Source organism: Pyxicephalus adspersus, chromosome 1, assembly GCF_032062135.1.
Source record: "Pyxicephalus adspersus chromosome 1, UCB_Pads_2.0, whole genome shotgun sequence".
Lineage (NCBI taxonomy): Eukaryota > Metazoa > Chordata > Amphibia > Anura > Pyxicephalidae > Pyxicephalus > Pyxicephalus adspersus.
Genome location: NC_092858.1, coordinates 101,330,563 through 101,354,831, shown reverse-complemented (window position 1 = coordinate 101,354,831; position 24,269 = coordinate 101,330,563). Strand labels below are relative to the sequence as shown.

The window sequence follows — 24,269 nt, the reverse complement described above, 5'->3', positions numbered from 1 at the left end:
TTCTATATCCCACATCAAGATGAAGGTTTTAGAAGGCCTATCTCCATTTTTTTTTGAGTTTGAATTTGATTTTGGCTTTAAGAAACTTCTTAGGCTCAGTTCAGACGGGTGTTTTTGGTTTTTGTTTTTTACAGTAAAGTTGCTGTTTCATCCCTGTCAAGCAGTTCTTAACCACCCAAAGCCATGTTTATCCTTCAAAGGGCTTGAAATTCCTTTTGTATGGATTTGTGCCTGTAGTGTGGTTTTTGGGAAGATTAAGGCACCACCCCAGGGCAATCTAGAGATGAACTACTTCCAGAGACCACTTTAAATGCTTTTACTTTCAAGTGTTTCCTAGCAGTTTGCAGTGCAGCAGCATGAGAACAAATATCCCAATGGTGGATTGCAATCAGTTCTAAACAAAACCAAAAAAAAGGGAATCCATCAGCCATGTTCAGCAATAGCCTGAAAACTGATAAATGCAAAATATGTAACATGTAATATATATATATATATATATTTATGAAATGCTTCACCAACAAAATACAGCTGGATGGGCTGAGTGGTACAGCTGAGGCCTTGTTTTTGCTGCAATAAAACACATCACATATTTATTTATCTGACTCTATAACACATTGAATATTCATATTTGGCTTAAAGCCACCTAAGGAGAGCCTTGCAGAGAATCACATCACCCACAGTTACCACCAATGCAAATATATTTCAATCTTGGCAGCCAGAGATAAAAGCCTATGTACTGTGCCAAAACACTGCACTGAAATATATTTCCAACACAGCATTCACTGGGCAGCTCAGTGCTCAGGTACAAAGTCTACGCGGAATGTATTGCCGCCAGAGCAGGCAGAGGAGACTACAACTCCCGTGATGCCGTGCGCTCCGCTCGCCTCATTCAACTTTGGCTTCCGCTCTGACTCCACCGGACAGGTAAGACTTCCTGTGATGTCAGAGGGAGAGACTGAGAGCCTGAGGACACAGAGAAATCGGAGAGAGGAGGCAGAGTGGCAGCTGGAACGAGGAGAAGGAGTCAGTCCGGCACAACAGGTGAGAGAGACTTCTGACTGCGACTTTCCCGCCACTTAGCTGCTCCCTCACCCAGCCGGTGCCCCCCCCCTAGGCTGGCATGTTGGTATGGCTGTGTAGGGGGAGTGGTGATGTGTGTGCCCCCTTCTGTATAGAGACCTACAAAGCCCCTCATAATAGCTGAGCCCTCCATGGGACCCTATGAGGGTTTCTATACACTGCCAGTTACTCTATGTTTCTCTAGGACTGCTGGCTGTGTATACCGGTTGTATGGAGCTCCCCATAAGAATAACACACTCATGTATGGTGATAGAGAAAAAAGTGAGAACATCATTCATTTTATACATTGGAATCATGGTTGACCAGATGGCTGTATACTGATGTAGACCACCATGACGGCCATCCCGTGTGTCTATATCTGCCCATTTCAGGCTCTGAGTCAATGACCGATAGCAGAAAATTATATATGAATTTGTGTTGCCCATCTCATTACAAAACAGACTGATGTTATTGATGTTTAGTAAAGGAAACTTGAATATATTTCTTTCCGATGGCCGCCATTTATTACCTTCCATCTGGCTTTTTGTCTGGTGTAAATCTAAATATACCGCTCATGTTTAAAGCCAAGAACATAGAAGTAATACAAAGCAGTTCTCCAGTCCATAAATGTGGTGGCTGCATTAGTTCTAATTTTTTGTGTTTTTATTTCCCTTGGTATCCCTGCCAGTACAACACCTCTGCTCTTAGTGTGGCCACGCTCGCTGTATTGTAGTTACAGAGGAGAAATGCAGCCACCTGTGGACAGCTTTAGATGGATTGGTAGATTTAAATAGATAATAAATAAGTGAACAAAACATGACATTCTTAGGCTATGTTCACTCTGGCCATGAGGTTGAGATGCGTTTGCCACTTTCTCATGCCAGGGAACTGCTGCTTCTGGTGGGATTCTATGGCATCTGCATGGAGAATGAATGAGGGTGAGCAGTGCCAGTACCGCTCCCTGCCGCCAGCTATCATACTCTGTACATACTCTGTTTCTTTAAGATCTAGTGCTGCAGTGCAAGTTGCCAAGCAGCTGGCACCTGGAGCTGTGCTGGTCTGATCCTGCCCGATCTGACTTACAGCATCTGCTTTTTTCCTTTTGGGGTAATGGTTTTTACCCAAGTAAAGGCTGACTAATGTAATCTCCTATATTCATAGCAATGGTTTGTTTCAACTTTCAAATTAGAACTCATCATGTTTGCCTGTTGTTACGGGTAACATATTTACTGGCAGGATCAACAGGTAATACAGCCATGTTACAGAGGGGACAAAGTAAAACCTGCCTTGTTAACGGTGCTGACAGACTGCATAATATACATTATTCTGCGTACAATCCCAGTTTCACTTTAATCATTCAGATCTTCAATAAAACATTTCATTCTGGGTTCAGGAAAGTAATGAGGGTGCACATGGTGGGTAATAAATTGTGAGAAAGAAGTGAGAGTTGCTAGATCATCATAGTTTCATCCTCTCAATATTGTGAAGGTGAAAGCATTGAAACTTTATATGATGTACAAATATAATAAATTCTTCACCTTCTACATGTGATACTTGGTGTGCAGCTTTCATTTCCTGATATTAAATATTGCAGATCAGGACGTCTAATGATTCCTTTAAAAGGCCTACAATTGTTAGAATTCTTGTTATCATGGAAGGTTGCTGTGTTTCCCTTTGATCTGAATGTGTGGGGACCATCCTGTATATCTATGTATAGTGTAGTTTACACATTTGTACACAAAGTTTATGGCCTTATCTTGCAGTGTCTCTGATTTGTATTTGCTTTATTTATTGTGTCATTGTCTTTTTCGTTTTGATAAAATTATCTTAAAGCGAGCAGATTTATGGAAGGTGCTTAGTGTTGGTGTAAGAACTGATTTGGTTAAATGATCAGTTTGATGAATATTTGTGCTGTGTTGTGTTGAGGTGTCATGGTAATGCAATGTAACATTATTATAAAAGCTATCCTTTAACAAGGCTGATTAAATATATTCAGGGTGTATGACACAATATAGCATCAGTATCCCTTTTACAAAAATTCTGCACCGCGTATCATTTATCAGCCATCCCTGAGCTCCAGTCGGAGTATATGTAAACCTTAAATCATGTAAACGATGGTATAGCAATCATTTTTGTATTCCAATGTACTAGTGTATGACTTTCATGAATACATTTCACACACCACAACGTGTGTTGTATTTCATGGCTTTATATAAGCTTCTTGTGACTTTGCTTAGACTGAGATGATGTCATTAGTCTACTGCAGGAAGTGGAAAGCCTTTTCTCAGTCTCCTCTCTGCCAGTATTAGGTAGTGGTAGGGAGTCTAATGTGTCAGAAAAATGTGCCAGGAAGATTGCCATAATTTATGTCTAAGTCATCTTGTTTCTGAATTTAGATGCTGAGTATTGCCAAAAAAGGTGACTTCCTAAAGGATAAAAATAGGATGAAGGTCTGTAAGAGGAAACGCCGTTATACATGTTATTAGAATACATACACACAACATAAAGTATATTTGATGTTAGGCCTACTTTATAAAATGTATCAGTGTGCCACATATCTGTGTAACATTTTGTTATCACCATTTATGGGCAGAAATGACATGTAGCAATTTATAATGAATTAAAACAGGACATTTGCATAATGCCCAATACCATGAAACCTTATTAAAAGTAATAAAAACTTGTGCATACTCCACCTAACTATGCTTAGTACACACTTTTAATAACCGTCTCCTGACACAATTGCTTGAAATAATTGTGGGTGACAGTGGGTACAGACACACTGCTCAACTTTCTGCTGAGCTGCCTGTTCTGTTCCATGAAGGGAAGGGGGGCAAACATGATGAACCCTGCTGCTTTCCTATACATTAGTATACCAAAAGTGGTCATTAGCAGATGGTCACTAGTAATCCAACATTACAGAAACCTCCTCAAAAAGGTTGTGGGACCTCTGTACTAGGACTAGAAAAGGACTTGTAAGGACTTGTAGTCCCAACTTGGAAGATGAAAACAAAAAAAAGCTCTGGTGTGAATGAGATCAAAATGACATTCTTTTACACAAAGCACTTTATCATCAATATTTATTGTAGTACATTCCATTGCTAGACAGAGCAAAAATGCTATTTGACCTCAAGGTGAGCACTCACAACTATTATTTCACTCAAAGTGTGTACAGATACACTAGAGAATAACTGGGAAATATAAGAATTAGGTATAATTTATTATTGTTGTAATTTTTTTAGTAGTAGATATCTGTGTTTTATATTTATGTGTGTGTAATACGAAGGATTCCATTCGCCTGAAGAAACTTGTATACCGGAACTTGTATATCACCCACCAAAACAAAAGAGACCTACCACCATGCTTCATGGTAGTGATTGCCGGGAGTAGTCAAACCTCTAGGCACAGCTTTACCTATCATTTCTCCCCTGCTCCTCTTGTCATCCACCTGGAGTGAAGACCGATGTAACTTGCACACACTGCACTCATTCGCCCAGGATGTTGTGTGAACCTTTACATTGGCACGATGTGAGAGTGTCCTACTTTAAAGACCTATTCAATGGTTGTAATGTTCCTTCCTACAATTGCAGAAAACATTGCCCATATCTTATCTCAACCGTTCCAAGGTTGGGAGTGCACAGTACTCTACCCATCACTAGAAAGGAAACATTCAGGCTTAGGCTGTGTACACACCGGCAATATGCGTTGCTGGAAACCATCTTTCATGATTGTTTCCAGAGACAAAGAGTGACAGATATACAAACGAATAGTGTTCACACTATTCACACTAACTGTTCTGTTCTATGGAGAAGGGAAGGGGGGAAACTGAACGAGCAGCACCCCTCTGTGCTCTTCTTTATTGACGTGTATAGCGGTCGTTCTCCATTGGCCACCAGAACAGATCCATGAACTACGTCTGGCAACCACTGCACACATGTCAGATTCTCACCCAAAACAAGCTCAACAGTTCGTATAGAGCGAGAATCATCTGACGTGTGTACATAGCCTTTTACAGCCTGCCTACATTTATTGACTTACCAGAGGCATTTATTTATGGCTAGAAAGTCCCCATGGTCTGCTGTGGAGCCAGAGTATATTTTCAGCAGTGCTAAGACACCATACACAAGAGCTGTACACACTGCGCTAGTAACAGTTCTGTGGAGACGGGGGAGTGAGGGGCACCCTGCAGTATCCTCCAAAGCAAAGTACAGTGGCAATTTACTCTTGATTGTACAATAATCCATCAGGAAATATTGAATCAGACCATGCTGATCATAGTAGAATGGCTCATTTTAAATTTTGCTGAATTACTAACAATCCATTGCTTTTTACTTGAAAACAGGAGCATAATTCTAGAATATAAACCTGATTTCTAGAGTCTTTTTTTTATCATACTCTACATTATTAGATTCACATTTAAAAGAACATTTTTATCTGTTTTATATGTTCTGAACATTTGGTTACAGAATAATCATTTTTAAGACATTGTCTGACATTGCTTTTTGAATGTTGCAGTCGCGTGATTTGTATGGAGCCAGCATGGTTGTCACTGTCAAGTTCCAGGTTAATATTTTCTTGCTTGGGCCAAGGTACAAGTGAAGTACTCACTGACTATTTAAGGTATGTGTGCCTGAAGCAATATGCAATTTACATTTGTCAACCTGGCTCAATGTATGGTGAAAATAATTTTGGGTTTGGCTTGTTTTCGCTCTGCTAATACATTTTTAGCCTTCACACAAAATTAGTGTTTTACTAGTTATGCTTTCACTTGATTGTAATTGTGTTCTATACCAGAGTTTTGATAAATACTTGCTTTGTTGTACAACCACAATTGTAATTCTAATACGGCTGGATCTGTACCCAGTATAAGTATAGGATTTATGTTGTTTTTTTGTTTTATATCCGGTGTAGGTTACAGCCTGAATTGTTGTAAAGGTGATCTGCCGCGCTCTAGTTTCTTTCATGAGTAATGATTTATGTATGTGTTCATGGTGCATGCATGAGTGTACAGTGTTTGTACAGCATCTGGACACAGTGCTATATTGTGAGGTATGCAGATCTCTGTATGTACAGAGCGCGGTTGTGGGTCAGAGAACAGTAGGTAAACATTAACTGCCAATGTGTGCCAAGGCTGAGCAACCAGATGAATCACGCCTTGTGCTTATTGTACGAGTTCTGTTCTGCAGACTGACTTTGTTTTCTTTTATGTAAAGGAGTTAAAAAATGGTAAACATATAGAATCTCTGAATCATCATCATCATTATTATTGCTATTGCTGCTAAACCCTTCCTCCATTAAGTGCTCATGACATTTGTATGTTTATGTGTTTATCACAGCACATTCTATGTATGATTGATATTTAGGATAATACTGTTTATAAAGCATAAATCCTATTGGATTGTAAAATAAACCCTAGCTTTAGTAAGTTCTGGTCAAAAGTCTGTCCACAAGTGGACATTTATCCAGATAACCAGGCCTACTATAATTTTACCTAGGAATGTTTAAGGTACACAAGCCTATGATTTACTATCTTTGCCCACCCTTAGCTCTTTGGCCTGCAGTTTGAATGTATTCGCTCAGCTTTGTTGTGTTGGAATGTAATAAATATTGTACAGAGTTTGGTGAGTCCCACATAAGAGTAAGCAAACACACTGTTGGTTTATTGCAGATTTTTTGTTTTATCCTAAAACAAATTATGCAGTGACAAGCAACCCCTGGATTGTAGGTATCAGCCTCCCAAATCACACATTAAACTTCTAAATCCTATAAGGTGTTTAGATAAGTAGCAGTTTGGAAATTTGCTGTGGACTTGCAGATGCAATAGAGTCCAGCAGCAAGGTTGGCCTAAGGTGTCTCATATTATGAATGTGACCGCTGATACAACACTTAGAAATGCCTGGTTTTGTTTGCAGTCAATAGGCAGTAGATAACACTGCATTTGACTGCACATTATGTCTGGCAGACAGTATAAAATAAACTACAGTTAGTAAATTTTTGAAAGGGTCTGGCTTTTTCCACAAGATATTAGAATCCGCTCATCCAAGGCTGAGACTTCAATGAAGCTGTGTAGAAAGATGAAGTGTCTTGCTGGGGAGAAAGTTTCAGCTGGATTACTGGTGAATTGCCATGTCCTAGAAAGATGAAGCTTAAAGTCTGTGCTTCCCCTAGAGAACCCCTGATGTTGAATGGTATTTAACCCAGTAGATTAAGGTTCTCTTGTGGGAGAGAAGTGGTACTCCTTTGGACAACCCAGATTAAAGCAAAGGTCTAAAAATTTCCCCTCTGACCAATCGATTGGTACATAGTTTTACCTATAGGAACATCATCTCACAGTCATTTTTCATTTAAGTACTTCAAATGCTCGGTGATTGTTTGATGCAGCAGGAGATATGCTTCGAATTACTAATTAAACTAGGAAGACCTCTCTTGAAAGATAAACCAACAGTAGGCAAGAAAATGCTTTCTTCTAACTTCTACAGCTCATTGTCAGATATGACTGGATTATGCTGCCACTATTGATACAAAGACTCGTAGGAAAACCTTATAGGTAATAAGGAGTGAGGAAACGGGTTTTCCTTGTATGATTTGCCAGACTTTATTTCTGTTTGGAAGAACAATATGAGACATTGCAGCCATGATGAGTGCACCAGCATTAAGTGTGGCTTAATCAGGCCTCTGCCATGAGAAGAATGTTTTGATGGAGCTGGAGATGAGCTAGTATTTGCTAAGCAAACCAACTAGGAAGGTTCTTTGTGACAGAGGAACTGATTGAAGGAATATAATTCTTGTTTTCTGACACGTACAGCTCTTCTTCTGATCAGAATACTACCTAATTATTCATAATTACACAAAACCATTAGTTGGGACAAAGGCATGTAGAATATATACAGTCAAGAGAAAAAGAAAATGCAGCTTTATCAAGTTGTGAAAAGATTTCATTCTAATCTTGGGTGTAAAACAACACACAACAGATCCCACAGTGTTGTTACCTAACAAAAATGATGCCAAAATGTGGAAGCTATGTGTGAAAAAAATGTAAACCCCATGATTCAGTTGCTTGTGGAACCACCTTTACCAGAAATACCTTAAAGTATTCGCTTTCTGTATGATATTCTTCATCTCTCACAACTTTTTTTTTTTTCATACACAGCGTCTACATTTTAACTTGGCCTATGGTAAATAATGACACAATGTATTATGTGTTATTGTTTATCTGAGGTTGTATTTACCTGTCCTGTTAAGATCCTTATTATTTTTTTTTTGTTTTACAGTTTTCTTTTCATGATTGTTCATATCTTAAACCCCCCGATATGAACACTTACCTGAAATCCTCCTATAAAATTTTTTAAAAATGCTTGTTCATCTTGGAATCCTTTTTTTGGGGCGGCGATTACTCCTTTTGATTTCTGCCACTGCTGATTCTTATAATCTGCATTGTTCTCGGCTATCTCTGATAAAATTTGAATCATTCTATGTTACATAAAGTGGTAGAGGAGCAGGGTTCTTCAGTTCTATGTTTTTCTTTAAACAATAGAACTAATGCATTTAAAGACTAGTGTTGTGTTATATAATACGTTTTTGTTATTTGGGTTGGATATGCTTTAATTTATTTGTCTTTCATTTAGAAACCAAAAGCACATTGAGTTCTCTTTATGGTTTTGTTCCTTACTGGTAACTATGATAGGAAATTTCTTTCTTGTTATCTATTGGGAAATGTGACAGCGGAGATGCTGTAGCTCAGGCCTTTACCTGTTGTATACATTTATTTTTTGTAAATTGCTGCACTGATATCAACTTAGTTTCCTTTCTGGTGCCTGTATAACACATTTTCATTAGAAGTCTTTGAAGTCTCCAAACTATAAGTAGTGCAAACCATTAATAAAATATTTTGTGTTTTTCTCCTCCTCAGGCTATGCTCATTTAACATTGTAACAAATACAGCTGCAGGAACCTAAGAGCTACCATCTGGGCACCCTAAAATTAGCAGGTCCTTGGCGTCATCTTTATTATAACCAAAGTTGATTATGTTCTTTGTGCATCACAAAGAAGAACGATAGTGAATTTTCTGTAAGTACATATTTTGATTCTGTATAACCCTTACCTGAAAATAATTTTTATGTTTTCACAATTGTTCACATTTTTATTAAATGTATTTAATGTGCAAAGATTTTTTAGTACTATAGAAACACAGAAATGTGGTTGGCCCCTTGGGCTTCAATCACACCTCTTGAGTTTTGGTGTGATAATGGCAGACTGTATAAAGAACAAAATCAACTTGATTGCTTTTGTGTTTTTTAAACCATGCATTCCATAAGATTAAATATTAGCAAAATACCTTTTCAACCATACTGCATGAAAATACTGAATTGTAAATTTGGCCAAACATTTAACCAGAGATGCCTGTTTACACATATGCTGAGGTATAAACTAGATGAGTCATTTGGAGATTATACTGTAGACGTCTTAACAGATTTCTAACTGGCATTGAGGAAGACGAGTAAGCTTTGGGTTGGGTTAATAATGATATAGCAGGGATCCACAATTCTTTTTAACCATTTTCTTTGGCAATTTATAATCAGATTCAGAGGTGCTGCTGCAGCTTATTTCTGGACTTCACACAGGTGCAGATTACTGGTTTGCCATGTTATAAGCAACTGCACTGGACAACAGAGGAAGCTACTGAAGTTGTAACTAGCTTCAAATCCTAAAAAAAAAAAAGTGGCCAAACTTAAAGTAATTATGATACTAACCTTTTATTCGTAGTAATATTTTTTCCCCTAGCTACAACAAAGGCCATAGACAAGATTTGGTAGCATCCTAAAATGAGATTGTTTCATTATTCTTGTTTTGTCTTTACTCATTATTTTTGTGCTCAGCAAATCTCTTCCGCTGCATTGCACTAGTAGTGTCATAGTCTGTGCGAGTAGCCGCTGAGTGCTTCAAGAACCGAAACGTAACACTCTTGTGTGTGTCTTTCTCTGTAACAAATTTATATGCTAATAGAGGAGTGTTGGTGGGAAAGGTAAGTATTCATTCTCTTTTTCACTTCTGGTAGTTCTGTCTTGGATTTTTTTGTAAGCAGAACTGATGTGGTTTTTACTTCTTTCTTTATTGCAAATACAAAGCAAGTGCAAGTTTAAAATGATGCATGCACGCACACTTGTAGAACTATTGGTATGTTTTTTTGTTTTTTTTTGTCTTTCGTTTTTTACCACAGCTTTTACTGCACCCGGGAATATACTACTAACAACTTTCCACAGCTGGTTTCAGGCAAAAATGCTTGGTTTCGTCAGTTGTTTGTATATGCCTTTGCCGATGTTTTTAATGCCTAGCAAAACTGGAGGCTTCTGGGCAATTTCCAACTATTTTGTTTCTGCAATAGCACCTGCAAAAAATTGCATGCAAATGCCCTCTTTAAGTGGTTGCAAGCAGTTTAGTGGAGGGGCTTGGGTGTCTGGAAAAAAAAAAAAAATAAATACAAAAATTTGCAAATCAAGAGTAAGTATTCCCATTCAAGACACTACATGCTTTCTATTTTATTCAGGCATCTATGTGGTTCAGTTATAGTTGGAAAGTGGTTAACTGCTGGGATTTACCCCACACCTAAACTTAGACTTAGTCTTAGACTTTCTAGCAATGAAAACACATTTTGCTTTGCTTCAAAATCAGAAACATGTAGGGCAACAAAGGTCAATGTAGTTTTACACAAGAGTAAAGCAGCATGCTTCATTGAAAGTTAAGCAAAACATCTTTTCAGTGGAAAGCTTTTGTAGTATGTTTTAAACACTGAAAAAAAAACACTTATTTGAATCACTTCAATCACATGTTATTTATATTTTGAAAGCCACTTATTTTGCATATTATTTATTATGCAGAATGTTTGTAAAAAGATCTTTTTGAAAATTACAACAACTAAAAAAACAAAACACTAATGGCTGTGCCATGCTCTGTTCTTAAAGACAGCACCATCTTTATTAAGTGGCTATTTTTCTTTTCTGTCATATTCTCTCAAGCTTTCAACAGGCAGTCCTGGGTTATTTTTTTTAAGTTTACTTTACGGGCTTCATTTGCTGTTCTAAATTTCATGGTAAATGATTTTTCTAGTAAATATTTCTCCCACAAAAGTTAGTACCCAGTTAGTATTTGAGTGTCTTTTTATATAAAGAAAAGATTGTTTGTATTTTTATATGATGTGGCATCCGCTAATACTACCAATTAAGCGCAATAGTGCTAGATTTTATATGACCTAATATGTACAAACTATTTTTGTTTATTTTTTGTTTGTATTACACATTCTGTTTATGAAGAATGTATTTGCATATTTTCAGTATTTTGTTGTTCTACTTGTGTTACTAATAATATAGGAATTTCTAGTGTGTTATTATTGACCAACAAAGGCTCTGTAATGATCAGTGGATGTACAGAGTATCTAAATATTTTTGATAATTGCAGTGTCTTTTTTTTTTGTTTGTTTTTGTTTTTTACCTAGCAGAGCTTATATTTTTTGGTACATCCTGAAGTGCAGTAAGAGTGTAAATCTTATTTTTATTCCAGTCCAGACTTGTACTTGTTATTCCAAATATGTAAACTTGTATAACCTGTATTGTCTGTGGCTGTTATCCTTTTCCACAAAAACCTTCTTTCAGTGAATTTTCTTTTATAATGAGTCTGGCATTAAAGTTTTGAATTGAAGAAGAGGAATGACTGCTGGTGTCTTTAAAAATACACTACAGAGAATCCATTAATAATTGTAATAGGAGGAGAACTAAGGAAGATTCAAAATACTGACAAAGTGCACCCTTCTTTCTCCTTGTCCTTAAGCTCCCCATACACAATATATTCTGACCATAAAACCTTTAAAAAGCTAACCTAAGTTTTTCGAAATCTATGTATTATGAAGACCTACTTAAACTTATCAGTTTGTATACAGACAGGCAGGTCTTTGTGCTACATAATAGTTAGAAAAGTGTACATTCTTTCTGCCAACCGCCTCTATAAATAACTTTGTGAAGTATTACATTGTGCACTAAAGTGTCTGAAAAGGTAAAAAGTTGCTTGTAGTTTTGTCATGACCAAAGTTCAATAAGTATGGGTGAGAATAAAACAAACTCCTCCAGGTAAACTTTCAAGTTATAGATATTTGAAAAGCCTCAATTCCCTGGAAGTGGTGGAGAAGGTATTGGCATGTACATTGCAGTAGACAAATGCAGTAGAGTACTCTTTCTATGTGTTCTGAAGGATCATGGGTCATCTGCTATCCTTCAGAACCTTTTTAAGGGCTTTGCAGATGGACAGGGTTATGTTTCAAGTCTATTGGTAGATTGATAATTAGGTTGTATTAGGTAACCAGTGTTGAGCTGGAATTGATTTTGTCTTGAAGTTTTTTCAAACAAGAAACCCATGGATATTTGGAATCTTTATTCATATGACAGGCTGCCTATATTGCAGACATAGCTATGTGTAACAGACTATCTCTACATTCCTCTGGACAATAGAAAGCATCTTGTACCTTCTTAAGCTCCTCTCAATTAAAAACAATTCCACCTAGTTTAGGGTAGCAGCAAAATATTCAGGCACCAGTCTTAGGGCTTGTTTAGACCAGAACTTTTTTTTAAATGTTTTCGAACAGTTTTTAAAAGATGGCAGCTGTTAAATTGTGTGCGTAATAAATGTTATTTAAATGCAAGTAAACACTATAATTTCCTTAGACATGTACATCTCTGCTGTATAGATTGTATCCGGTGGCTTTACAGCATTAGACAATAAATCACTTCTTCATTAAAGTCAGAAGTCTGTATTGAAAAAATCAATCTAGACCAGGGGCGGCAAACTTTTTGGACTTCTAGTCCATTTCAGGAGGTCAAGAAAGCACAGTAGGCCAGAAGAAAGAAGGTGTCCAAGGAAAATTTTTTTTTTAATTTAAAAATACAATATGATCAATGGGAAACATGTGGCAGCTGACAGTAGAAGTCATTGAGAATAGTGCAAGAAGTAAACTTGGACAAGAGATCGTCCGAAGTCTGCGGCTCGGTCAACTCCAATTGCACATCAGAGGGGTCATCGTCATGGGGAAAGTCAAAAGGAGTGCTGACGATCTTGAACTCTTGCAAATGAGAACGCACATAATTCATTCTGCAGGGTTAACAACACACTGACGCATTCTTCTGTGTTAAAGAGATCTGCATCACACTGGGTGAGGTGCGGGAAATGGACATAGTCGCCCCTATTCAGCTGTTTCTCCCAAAGAATCAGCTTTGCTTCGAATGCTCGAATGTTCGTGATGGTCACGTCCTTGAAGCTTCAGGTTAAGTTCATTAAGGTGAGAGCTGATATCAGTGAGGAAGCCGAACCGACAGAGCCAAACCTCGTCAGAGAACTTTTGAAAGCCCTTGAGGCCCCTCTCACTGAAACAATCTCCTGGCAGAGGGCGAAGACGCACTCTAAGACATTGCCACGACTGAGTCAGCGAACCTCAGTGTGGTAAAGCACATCGCCGTAATCGGCCTCTGCAGCTTTGCACATATGCTTGATGCGGTGGATGAAAGGACGAGCAAGCACTGCGTTCACTAACCACCACAACAGACATAATATCCTTCATGCCAACTGCTTTGGCACACAATGACTCCTGGTGGACGATGCAGTGCACCTTTTCATATCTCCTGCACACTGCCCAAAGAGCAGCAGTAGTCGATGAGCAGGTGCGAAAGTCCCTTGGTGAATCCAGCCATGGCAGGTGCACCGTCAGTAGTTACAGAGACGAGCTTTGACAAGGTTAAAACCACTCAAAGCTGGTAGGAGGGCATTGAGGACATCTTGGCCAGTTGTCATTCCATTCATCAGGATGAAGCTGAGAAACTCCTTGACTACCTCCAGGTCTTTCTTGATGCCACGCACAAAGTCTTCCGCTCATCTGCGGTGTAGTCTCTGTACGTGTGCGCGTGCTTGGCATCGAAATGCCCCTTGAGATTCGAACACTTGAAAGTGCTGTTGGTGTCGTTGCACACTAAACACAGGACTTTTTTGCCGTGTTGGATGAAGAATAATTTGCCAGTCGATTCGGGGTTGAAGACACGACGTTCTAGGTCAACCTTCCAGAGATTAGTAGCTGCGCGTTGCTTCTGCTTTTTAGGCATAGTAATTGGGATTACTGTGTGGTAACTCGATGATATGGCGGGAACTGAATTAGGCCAAATCCAACAATAAATAACTGGAATACTGGCTAGGCTGTGTCCGGCCTAAAGGAGTTTGCCTACTTCTGATCTAGACCATGGCTATTGATGCAATGATAGTGTACTGGCTCACTTTTATTTTGACGCACATGGTCTTGAAGTAGTTTGCTTGCATAGTTATGTTTCACCAATTCCTGTGAAATTGGTATTTTGAATCGTTTTCTTTTGAGTATATTCCGAAGCAGATGTGTACATTTAGTGTATGTTGACTGTATTGCGGGTATGTGTGCTTCATCCAAGGATTCTGCAGCTAGTCCTTTTGTACAGTTAGGTTATAATGTCTCTTTTTACTGATCTGTTTTTTTTTGTGTTATCCAAGTATTTAAGTAGTTTCTTTTTCTCTACAGAGTCTCCAAGAAGTAGTTCTCCACAGTGCCTTTCCCCCCTCGCGCCCCTGTGATGGAAGACAGGAGCGGTAAGTTACTTGATTATAAAAGCTGGAATAAGAATGATGTTAAATTAAACTTTTACCAACACATCCTGATCCCTTAGTTCAGAGGAAATAAAGTTAAAGGAAATTCTCCAGGCAACTATTCGTTTAAAAATAGGAAAAAAGAACCCTGCCCAACCACTTGGGTACACCGTTTATGTGCCAGTTTTTTAATATTTAAAGCCTAACTGAAGGAAAAAGAATTTTCTTGCAGTAAAGCAACAACAGCTCTGCAAGGGGGTTAATGCTTGTTTAGGTCAATGGAAGATATAAAAAGTAACTTACTTGCCTTCCTTGTCTCAGGTCCCCCACAGCCTCTTCTTCTCTATGGCTCTGTGCAGTGAGCACTGGCACTGTCCTCGTACATATATCATACATTAAAAACTGGCCTGTTCATTTCCCCCACAATACTTTTATTTACTTATTATTAAAGCAAGAGAAGTGTTCTCATACACATCCACCACTAGCTTCTAGCTGTCCTTCAGAAAGCCTGTTGTATCAAATTTTCAGACCTAGGATTTTATTGCAATCAAAGTCCAATTGGAGGTTTGAATTACACTGAATATACTTTAGGCAGAGAGAGGGAAAACTTTATTCCATCCAGGTACTTTTGGTTTAGCTCCATCAAAATAGGGACACTCTCTTGTATTTAAAAGGCGCTACAAAATCTGGAGGGAATTGATTTCTAGGAGGCATCTCGTAGCCATTAGGATGTTAGCGACCAAACGCTTACTAGGTTTAGAAAGTTCTCGGGTAACCCAAATGAATGAATCAATAGATCTTAATAAATGGGAACCTCTAGTATCTCCCTGAGAAGGTCATTGACTGCCTTGCAGTAACGGAGTATAAAGGGCATGGTAAATTATAACGCCAGTCACAAGATCCCTAATCAGTTTTCTACCCTTCTGATGCAACTTGGAAAAATATTTTCAGCAAATATTTTCTGTTATTCTCTGCATACCTTCACAGCTGAGTATTTTCTAGTAGAACAGCTCTGTACTTTTGCCTCTTCCAGGCTCTTTCCCATTTTCATACATTCATATTGCTAAAATTTAGACCTTTTTTGAGTTTTCTGATAATAAATGCATGAGTCATAACTATTGTACATGATTGAATATGATGGTGCACACTGTTTGCCTAAATTTTTTTTTTCCCCCCATTAATTAAATGTGTACAGGATACACCATGATTTTTACTAGTTTCAGAAAAAAACTTTTTTGATTCTTTTTTTTGTAAAAAATATGGGTACCCTTTTTTCCTGATTTAATGAACCTTACCTTGCCAACTCCATGTTCTTTATCGTAACTTTTATTTCATGGTGGTTATATTCCTGCTTCTGGTACAATGAACCTATTATGTATTCAGCCGTAATCCCAATCCCTGATGCAGTCATTTGTTTGAGTCCTTAAAAGCACTAATGTAAAAAAAAAAAAAAAAAAAAAAAACTTTCATCTGGAGTAAACAAAATCTTTCCTAGGCTCAGTCCCAGAGTTTCTGCTTATTGTACACTTTCTAGGTCAGAACTGTCCAACCAGACCTCACTAAAAAGAGGTTAACTTTGTTAAAGCTTCTGTTGATAAAGCCTAGAGTTGAAAAACTTGCAAATTACATACATTGTTAGGTAACAAAAAGTGATTTAGTAACCACTATTGAAATATTGTTAAATTTTGATAGTTTTCCACTCTTTCAGGGGAAAAATATCCTACCTTGAAGATAAAATGAAATAATTCTCTCTAATTCTCTCGCTATTTTAATTCATTATACACATGACCATTCTTTTATATTTAGATATTGCAAGATCCTCACCGTCCACAAGAGAGCAGTGTAACATTTATTGTCTGTTGGCTTGTGGTATATATGCGTTAACCATATTATCAGATAAATAATCAACATAAAATAATGGAGAATATTGTTGTTGTGATAATGTTTGTTTTTTATGAATTGTAGTATTTCAGTATTGATAATATTTGGTTTCTTGTTCAGTATTTCATTGAAAGTCACTGTAGTTCCTTAGCTGTTCTAGAGTTTTAGGTGCTGGTAACAAAAAAAAAAAAAAAGAAGGTTGTCCTAAACTGCAGGTCATCTTCGAAATCCTCATTCAATTTCTGTTCTAGATAATACAAAGGTGTACAAATTCTTATACAGAAGAGCATGCTGGTATTTCCTTTTTCCTTTCTAGTTTGAGAAAATGAAGTGGTTTTGTTGTCACACAGTATATAGTGTTGCAGCTTGTTCTGCCTTGTAATAAGAACAAGGTGTATGTGGAAAGAATAGCTCATGGTATGAAAGCATTGGATGGTATCAGAGAGAGAGAGGGAGGGAGGAGTATGCCTTGAATCACATGATGAATCACTGTAAAACCCCTTTGCCAGTTCAGTTTCTGTGAAAGGTTTGAACAGAAGTACAGCAAAAACGAAATGGTAAAACATAGACTAGATGTTGCTGTTCAATTTATTTTCCAGAACATTTCATTTTCTGCTTTACAGGGGGTAATGAAACTGTACATCTCTACAGCCCTTTGTATTTATATTTACTTCCCTTTAATGTTTCCACATTTTGTAGTATTATAATCTAGAATTACATTTTAGTGGAATTTGTACACCTTTATTTACATAAAAATTAGAGTTCTAAACCTTTTTTTTTATTTAACTAATTTTTTTTATAACTAATTAGCTACCAGATATGACAGCAATTATATTTGTCAGGGCTTGTCACCTCTGCAATGCATTGCACATACATTTAGTGCATAGTGCGTGTATTTTGTGGCAGTACATTGCTAAGGTAATTTTAGGGTTCCATCACCAATAAATGGCTAACCACCCCACCAACGTATGTGTTGGCCGTTGAGGTAAAACAGATCTAAACCCTGCAATACTCCCTGTTCTGTCACAGAGTAGTGCCATCTGCCAGATACTTGGAGCAATCAGGCAGATATGGTAGGGTTTATTGCAGATCTAACATCACTTCTCCCTCCCTGCGGTAATGACCTGTCTGATCATGCAAATTTTGAAAGTGGAAATTTAGTTTCTACGCATGGAAAAATGTCTATCAATACAATGCACTAGAGGGAACAAGTCCGAAGTCTTTACCTGGTAGTGTCGAAGTATTTATCTTTTACATGGTGTTGGTGCCCTCTGGGTGATTAGCTGTCTGCTACACATTTTATGGGAACATAAATTTAAAATATTGGTCTCATCAGACCGTAAAAAACATTATTCCACCTCTTTGTATATCTGCTACATCCCTGTGGGAAACGTAGAAGGAGATTTCATTTTTATTTAGCAAATGCTTTTTTTTTTTCTTGTCAGGCCTTCAAAGTGCTAAACTTTTTGGAGCATCTAACTTTTATAGTTGCCACATTGACAGTTTCTCTCCAAATGTTAAGTTGGGCTACTTTTTAGATCTTCTGTTATGAGTGTATCTGTTCATGATCACTATTGTAATAAAACTTAATTTTATGTTGTAGCAGGTATTATTTCCAGATGATGTTATGAACTATATTTCAAATATACCTAGTGTTTGTGCAAAGCCAAAATGACTTTTTATTTATTTTTAAATGGAGGGGGTAATTGGTTAGACCCTCTTGTTGCTCCAACAGCAGAGATTCACCCCTCTCTTTGTCCTAAAGATCACTACACTGCCCCCACCCAGGGTGTACCAATGTTGTCACTTTTTTTATGTATAGGAGTCCTCATCTGTAGCCCCAGACACCACTGAAGAGCCACATAATTCTGAAGACCACTGACAGTCTTCTGAAATTGGAAAGGAAAACAGGAGGACATGCTGCTATAGATTTCCAAACACGCAGCAAAAGACAGTAAAAGGCTAAGGGCAGGTTACATGAGACTAGAATAGTTTTTTGGCAAACAAAATTGTATTCAACATCATATAAAGCATATTAGTTTGTTCATTAAACAAGTGAACAACTTAAAGCGTACCTAAACTCAGAATTTTCACTTTACATAAAAGGGTAGACAACCCTTTTATGTGAAGTGAAAATTTTGTTTGTTATGGGTAAAAGAAAATGTTCTGTGCTTATCTATTTTTAAGAGGTGGTATGGGCATAAAAACTGAAACTGGATTTTTTTTGTTTTGTTTCCAAGAGGAAATGGTATTAAAGAAATGTGAAATATTGCGGGGAGTGGCTGTTGGAAGACGGGACCTGCGCAGGTTTCACATAGAGGCGTTAAACGTATTTACTTTTAGAAACTCCCCAGATGTTTTATAAGCACTGCAATCCTCTTCTCTGAGTGTGGAATCTTGATTCTTAATTTAGCTAATGTTGTTTCTGCTGGAGGAAAAAGTGATAATTATGTCCGGGATCCTGTTAATCCTGTTTGTTGCAAAGGAAGGGTGTGGAAAGAGTTAAGAGGGCGGTAGTGGTGTTACATTCCCAGTGTATGTATGACTCGGTTGCTTTGCTCCGTATAAAGACCCACTTGTCTCTATATATTCTTCTGCCCCCGGGGGGGCATTTAATAATCCCTTGCTATACGTTAAAGGGGGACCTTTGAGCGTTGACAGAGTGTTTAGACAAAGTCAATGGGGCAAGCATTTTTCTCTCGGCCTGTGATCCCAGCCCTGCAGGGTGAGTACAATTGCAATTGGGACAACTAATGCTTGTGAGGCACTGTTGTTATTAGAGTTATTGTTACATTACTGGAGCTAAGTAATTAAGTATGCTACATTTAACATGCAATAATGTGGTTTAATATGCCAAATAATGTTGCTTACTATGAATTGCTATTTTAAAACTTCTAGATCATTTTTTTTTTATTTAACATATACACAGTGATAGTGTAAAATGCATGTGTTAATATTTACTTGCACATCACCCTTATCCTGCTATACTGGGATTTTGTGCCCTTTTAATAGTGCTATAAGCTTGTTTTATTTTTTGGCAAGTATGTCTAATCTACAGAAATTAAAATTTCACTAGTAGTGTTATGCAGTCAATGTTTTAACCCATGTGAGCCTGGTTTGAGGTGTTTTTACCTGATGAATGAAAACTGTGTAAAGTTTTCACTAGTTCAGTTTTTGACATATGCAAAGCCTTTTATTCTGCTAACATACTGTAGAAGAGATCCTTCAATGTGTGGATGAAGTAGTGGTCTCTCTGCAGAGGTCTGGCATGCCCCCTGTTGAGTCAAGCCTACATCTCTGCAATCCACAAAGTCTTTCCATGTGGGTGAGGATGAGGATTGGAGAATTTGCTCAAAAGTGATGCTGCCATTAGTGATTATTGGGGCTGCCATTATTACATTTCCTTTGAGAATACTACTTCCTTTACTTTCATTCCAATGCCTCACCTTCAATGGAGTTCTATACAACTTATTTTTAAATCAAACTGTACTAACTGTACCCACAAAAGTTTTTTTTTAGCTTGCAAAACTTCATGAATGCCCTTGGTCTATGCCCTTTCAGAATCTGTTCTGGTGCTTCAGATGTCTGTTGCATGATGCATTCTGGGTTCCATGAGTGATTGAGAAAACCTTCCCCCTCCACCCTGTTTATTTCCTGTTCCCACAGGTGAAAGGTGGTTGCCATGGAATTAGGCAAGCTGGCATAAGACCCTTTGCCTGGATGCCACCCTAGGTTCTATAGCAACAGGCAAGGTGGCAATATTAGACATTTGATCTGCCTATACACAGGATTGCTGGTAGAGGGTACAGTGTGTGTGAGGCAGTGCTTCGGTTTACTATTCCGCTGTCATCATGTGTGTTTCACACAGACTTTAGTAAACTTACTCTGTGGTCTCACAAAGCAATTCAGTGAGTTATGGTAGTACAGGGCTGTACCTCCAGAGCAGCTATGGGAGCAGCAGTGTGATCCATCCCTGTCTCTGTACTGACATGACCCCTTCCTCTGATTGGTTACTGGTCACAGAGACTTTGTATTCCTCCTGGCTTCTAACCATAAGATCTTTTGCATCCCCTGATAAGGTGGTCCCAGGGGCTATAAAAAGCTATTACACAGTACAGGTTCCAGGTACGTAAATTAAAAATACCACTGCACACTACACGGGGAGGAGAGAGAGGTCTTAATTTTTAAGCTAGTGACTTGAGTTCAGTGAGTTTCAAGATAAAAGTCAATTTTCCCCTGCGATAGATTTGCCACATGTTTGTTTTCAGCTTGGTGCAAGCAGGTAAGAGCAGTTACTGCAGAAGGGACATCTCCTGACCCTCTCTGCAATAAACACTACCTGAACCTCAGAAGTTTAATGTGGAACTTTGGGTTCACTTTCCCTTTGAACCTGTGCGGACAGAGCCCGGATCCTTGCTTTGGTTCTGGAGAGAATACACTTTCAGAAGTGAACTGGGTAATCCAGAATACATGGAATGGATTTTTAAAAATTATTTGTCTTTTTGCTAGCAAATGTTTTGAATTCTGGACCAGATCCATTCCAGGTTTGCTGGATCAACCAGCTTCACTGATGAAAGTGTATTCTCTCAAGCCTTGGAGAGCTTTCATAAATCAGGGTCACAGAGAGAAAGAGTTAAGCTTCAATTATAAACACTCCAGAAAGGCACTGTGTGGCATAAACATAACAGCAGCAAAATTCTTTTGTTTGGTTTGTAGGGCTCAGGAAATGACCAGATTACGTACAAACTTATCAGCTCTAATGTACTATGAAATAGGTTCTTTACACCGAATTACATTACTTTGGGACATAGGCTATCTATAACTATACATAAAAAAAGGAGTTGGGATACAAGTTTTTATTGTTATGCCAGTTAATTCTGCTTCGCCGAACATGGTTTTCTTCAAAAGAGTGCACAATTTGTTTTCAATGAAATGGTCAACTGAGCGGCTTGAATTTTAAAGGGGAGCTCCGAGCCTTTACTCTGTATTTGACCACTATCTTTTTTCCTATTACCAAATAATTTAGTGTACAACTCTTAAGCCAGGTCAAGCTTCTAGAAGACTCCATCATTATGGTTGAAGCTGCCATGACTATGGATATTTTCCTATTTTACCTTACATTCCACAAACAACCTGCTTATAAAATTGTTAAACCACCCTGTTCTTCACTGGTCTTTGTGCTTCTGTATGGAATGCCTGCAGATCATGGCTGGTGGGAGAGACTGATCAAGTCATACTGATATGTACCTAACTCCTTCTCCTAGGATCTTCGTATGTGACAATTTACACACATAAAGAAAATTGCCATGGTTGCACATGAGCCTCTGCGTTATTGATTTCTGACATATATGGCTGGGACCAAGTGTTGTGTTTTCTCAAGAAGTACAACAGTGAACATATACTCTACAGAGGTGCTCTATGAGCAAAAATAGGAACTGGTGCGCTAGCTACTAATTTATGCCTAAACAAGTCAAACGATTGGCAAGTCTTATGTATGCAAGTGTTTAAACCTAATATAAGTTTATAATGTTTAAACCATTTGCATGTTGAATCATTTGGTTGTCTGATCCACCACAGATAGAGATGAAATGGGCTTGAGGCCTACAACGCTATGTCTCTGTTATCGCCAATGTTTCTGTTCTATCTGGGAGAAAAAATTACTCTCCAGTTGAAAATTGGTTCTGCAAGTCTTTGCCCTTTTAGAGGGCTTTCCCATCTTGAGACCAGGGGTAAAGAAACCTGACTTCTTTATGTGCCAAATAAGAAGTTTCATGTTTTATACTAGTGGCTCATTGACACATTCATTGAAAAATAGAAAGAAAGAAATATATGCTTCTAAAGGTTTGAAGCTGATTTTTCATTATTTTCACAGAGCCATATCTTCCAGTTTCGTACAGCTCCTAACTTGTTCACTCGAAGATTACAAGTTTTTCCTGATTTCATATTATGTCTTTTGCTTAGTTATTAGAGGGTTAAATCCCCTAATTAAGTACAGTACACTCCCTGTATTGTGTAATATGTGGAAACAGAATTGCTCTGCGCATAAATACGGCAGTGCAATAGGTAGCCTACTCACTGGAACAACAAAAAATTCCAAAATCCTGCCTTGTTCCACAACATAATAGTATCGGTTTACTCTTCCGTGTATCTCTGGTGGTAATGTATTGTTTTAAGTAGCATGTTCTATTGTAATTAGTTGGAGGAAAAAAACAAAACAGCGAGGTTGTTCCAGTAATAATATGTACTGGGCCCTAGGCAACATATAACTAAAGAATGTATACAATTAGTGATAACTCAAATCTTTCCCTTGTCTAAAGATATAGCTCATCTGCCCTAACAACTGCATTAGGCTTCTCCCCTCATGGTTCCTTTTAATTTTTTTTTTTAATTTGTCAGGTATACAATTGGTTTAGTATTCTATGCACTGGTTATTTGGACCTAGCTGCCTCTCCTGGGTAACTGTACGTATACCTATCAGTTTCCAGATGATTCACCCTGGTACGAAGTTCAGGGATGCTTTCAGTTCTCCATTGCTTATATTGAAATATTTTGTTGGATTTACATAATTTTAGATTTGATGTGGAAATTTTTCCACTTATAGATTTTGTTATTGGAGGAAGGGAACTTTACCTCTGATGGATCAGTTACTAATGGGAGGATTTTTACTGCTGTCAAATTGGCAAACCAATAAATTATTCTACTGCAAATATGTTTGGCCAACACTCCACATTTTTCAAGGTTCTCTTGAGCACGTTGCTATAGTCTTTGTATGTATGCATTAGTAACTACAGTACATCTAAAATAAATCTAGGACCAATGAATATATAGGGGGGACACCAAACAAAGCATTGTTAATATAACTAGCCAGATTTAAGTTGGGCAATAGCTTTAAGTTCTCCTGTATAAACAGGTAAGGTTCTGCAAAATGAGATGTATAGACCAGTAAGTCTAGTAAAAAAAAAAAAAAAACAACTGCTAGTAATCTTCTTTTTTTATTATTTTTTTTTTTATAAAATAAAAAATACCCAAAGCTGTGTTCTCAGCCCTGCTCTTATGGGTTCAGCTGAAGAGAACTTATGAAGACTTTCAACCTTGCTTGGGATTCAGTAATGCAAAGGTAGTGTTGTGCGCTTACTACAAGAGGTTAGGAGGATTAATATATATTTTCAGCTCTTGTAAAGGGCAATATGTGCACAAATTACAGAACTGCATTGGATTTTAAAGCTTCTCCAGCATTATTAAAACTCTTTACTGGTGGCTTGTGTATAATGTATTTATTTTTCTTATTACAGCAGAGGAGGGGGATCCTCCTACAATGCCACCAGCACCCCCAACTCCTCCTGCTAAAAGGAAAAGTAAATTCTCAGGGATAGGAAAGCTTTTTAAGCCATGGAAGTGGAAGAAGAGAAAGAGCAGTGATACATTCCGTGAGACATCAGAAGGTAATTTCAATACATTTTCATTACTAATACTTCTGTCTTCAGGTTTGTATGATTTTCACTGGCTCCTTTGGGCCAGTGATTTTCAACACTGTGAAACTCTTTCCCCCACTAATAAAGTTTCTGGCATGTACTCACATAACAATTGTTTTTTCATGTGCAGGTACCTTTTTAAAGTAAAGTCTTCCTTTTTTTTCTTCTCATCTATACCATTGTGTTCTATTGGATGTTTTACCTCTTTGTTTACTC

At 37.8% G+C, this 24,269-nt stretch overlaps 1 protein-coding gene across 4 annotated transcripts in view; it reads left to right on the top strand.

Annotated features, from left to right (window-relative positions):
* Nucleotides 1-903: 903 nt before the first annotated feature.
* PHACTR4 (phosphatase and actin regulator 4) overlaps nucleotides 904-24,269 on the top strand; it is a 34,229-nt gene continuing 10,863 nt past the window's right edge. Inside the window, exons 1-4 of one of the 4 annotated variants that reach the window (XM_072421222.1) lie at nucleotides 904-1,041; nucleotides 8,969-9,126; nucleotides 14,636-14,703; nucleotides 23,874-24,023. In XM_072421222.1, the coding sequence (XP_072277323.1) occupies nucleotides 14,688-14,703; nucleotides 23,874-24,023 (166 nt within the window). In that variant the 5' untranslated portion in view covers nucleotides 904-1,041; nucleotides 8,969-9,126; nucleotides 14,636-14,687. Of the gene's footprint in view, nucleotides 1,042-5,658; nucleotides 5,680-8,968; nucleotides 9,127-14,635; nucleotides 14,704-18,895; nucleotides 19,307-23,873; nucleotides 24,024-24,269 lie in introns of those variants that run through there. The other 3 variants (XM_072421230.1, XM_072421238.1, XM_072421215.1) reach the window with 3 other exon arrangements.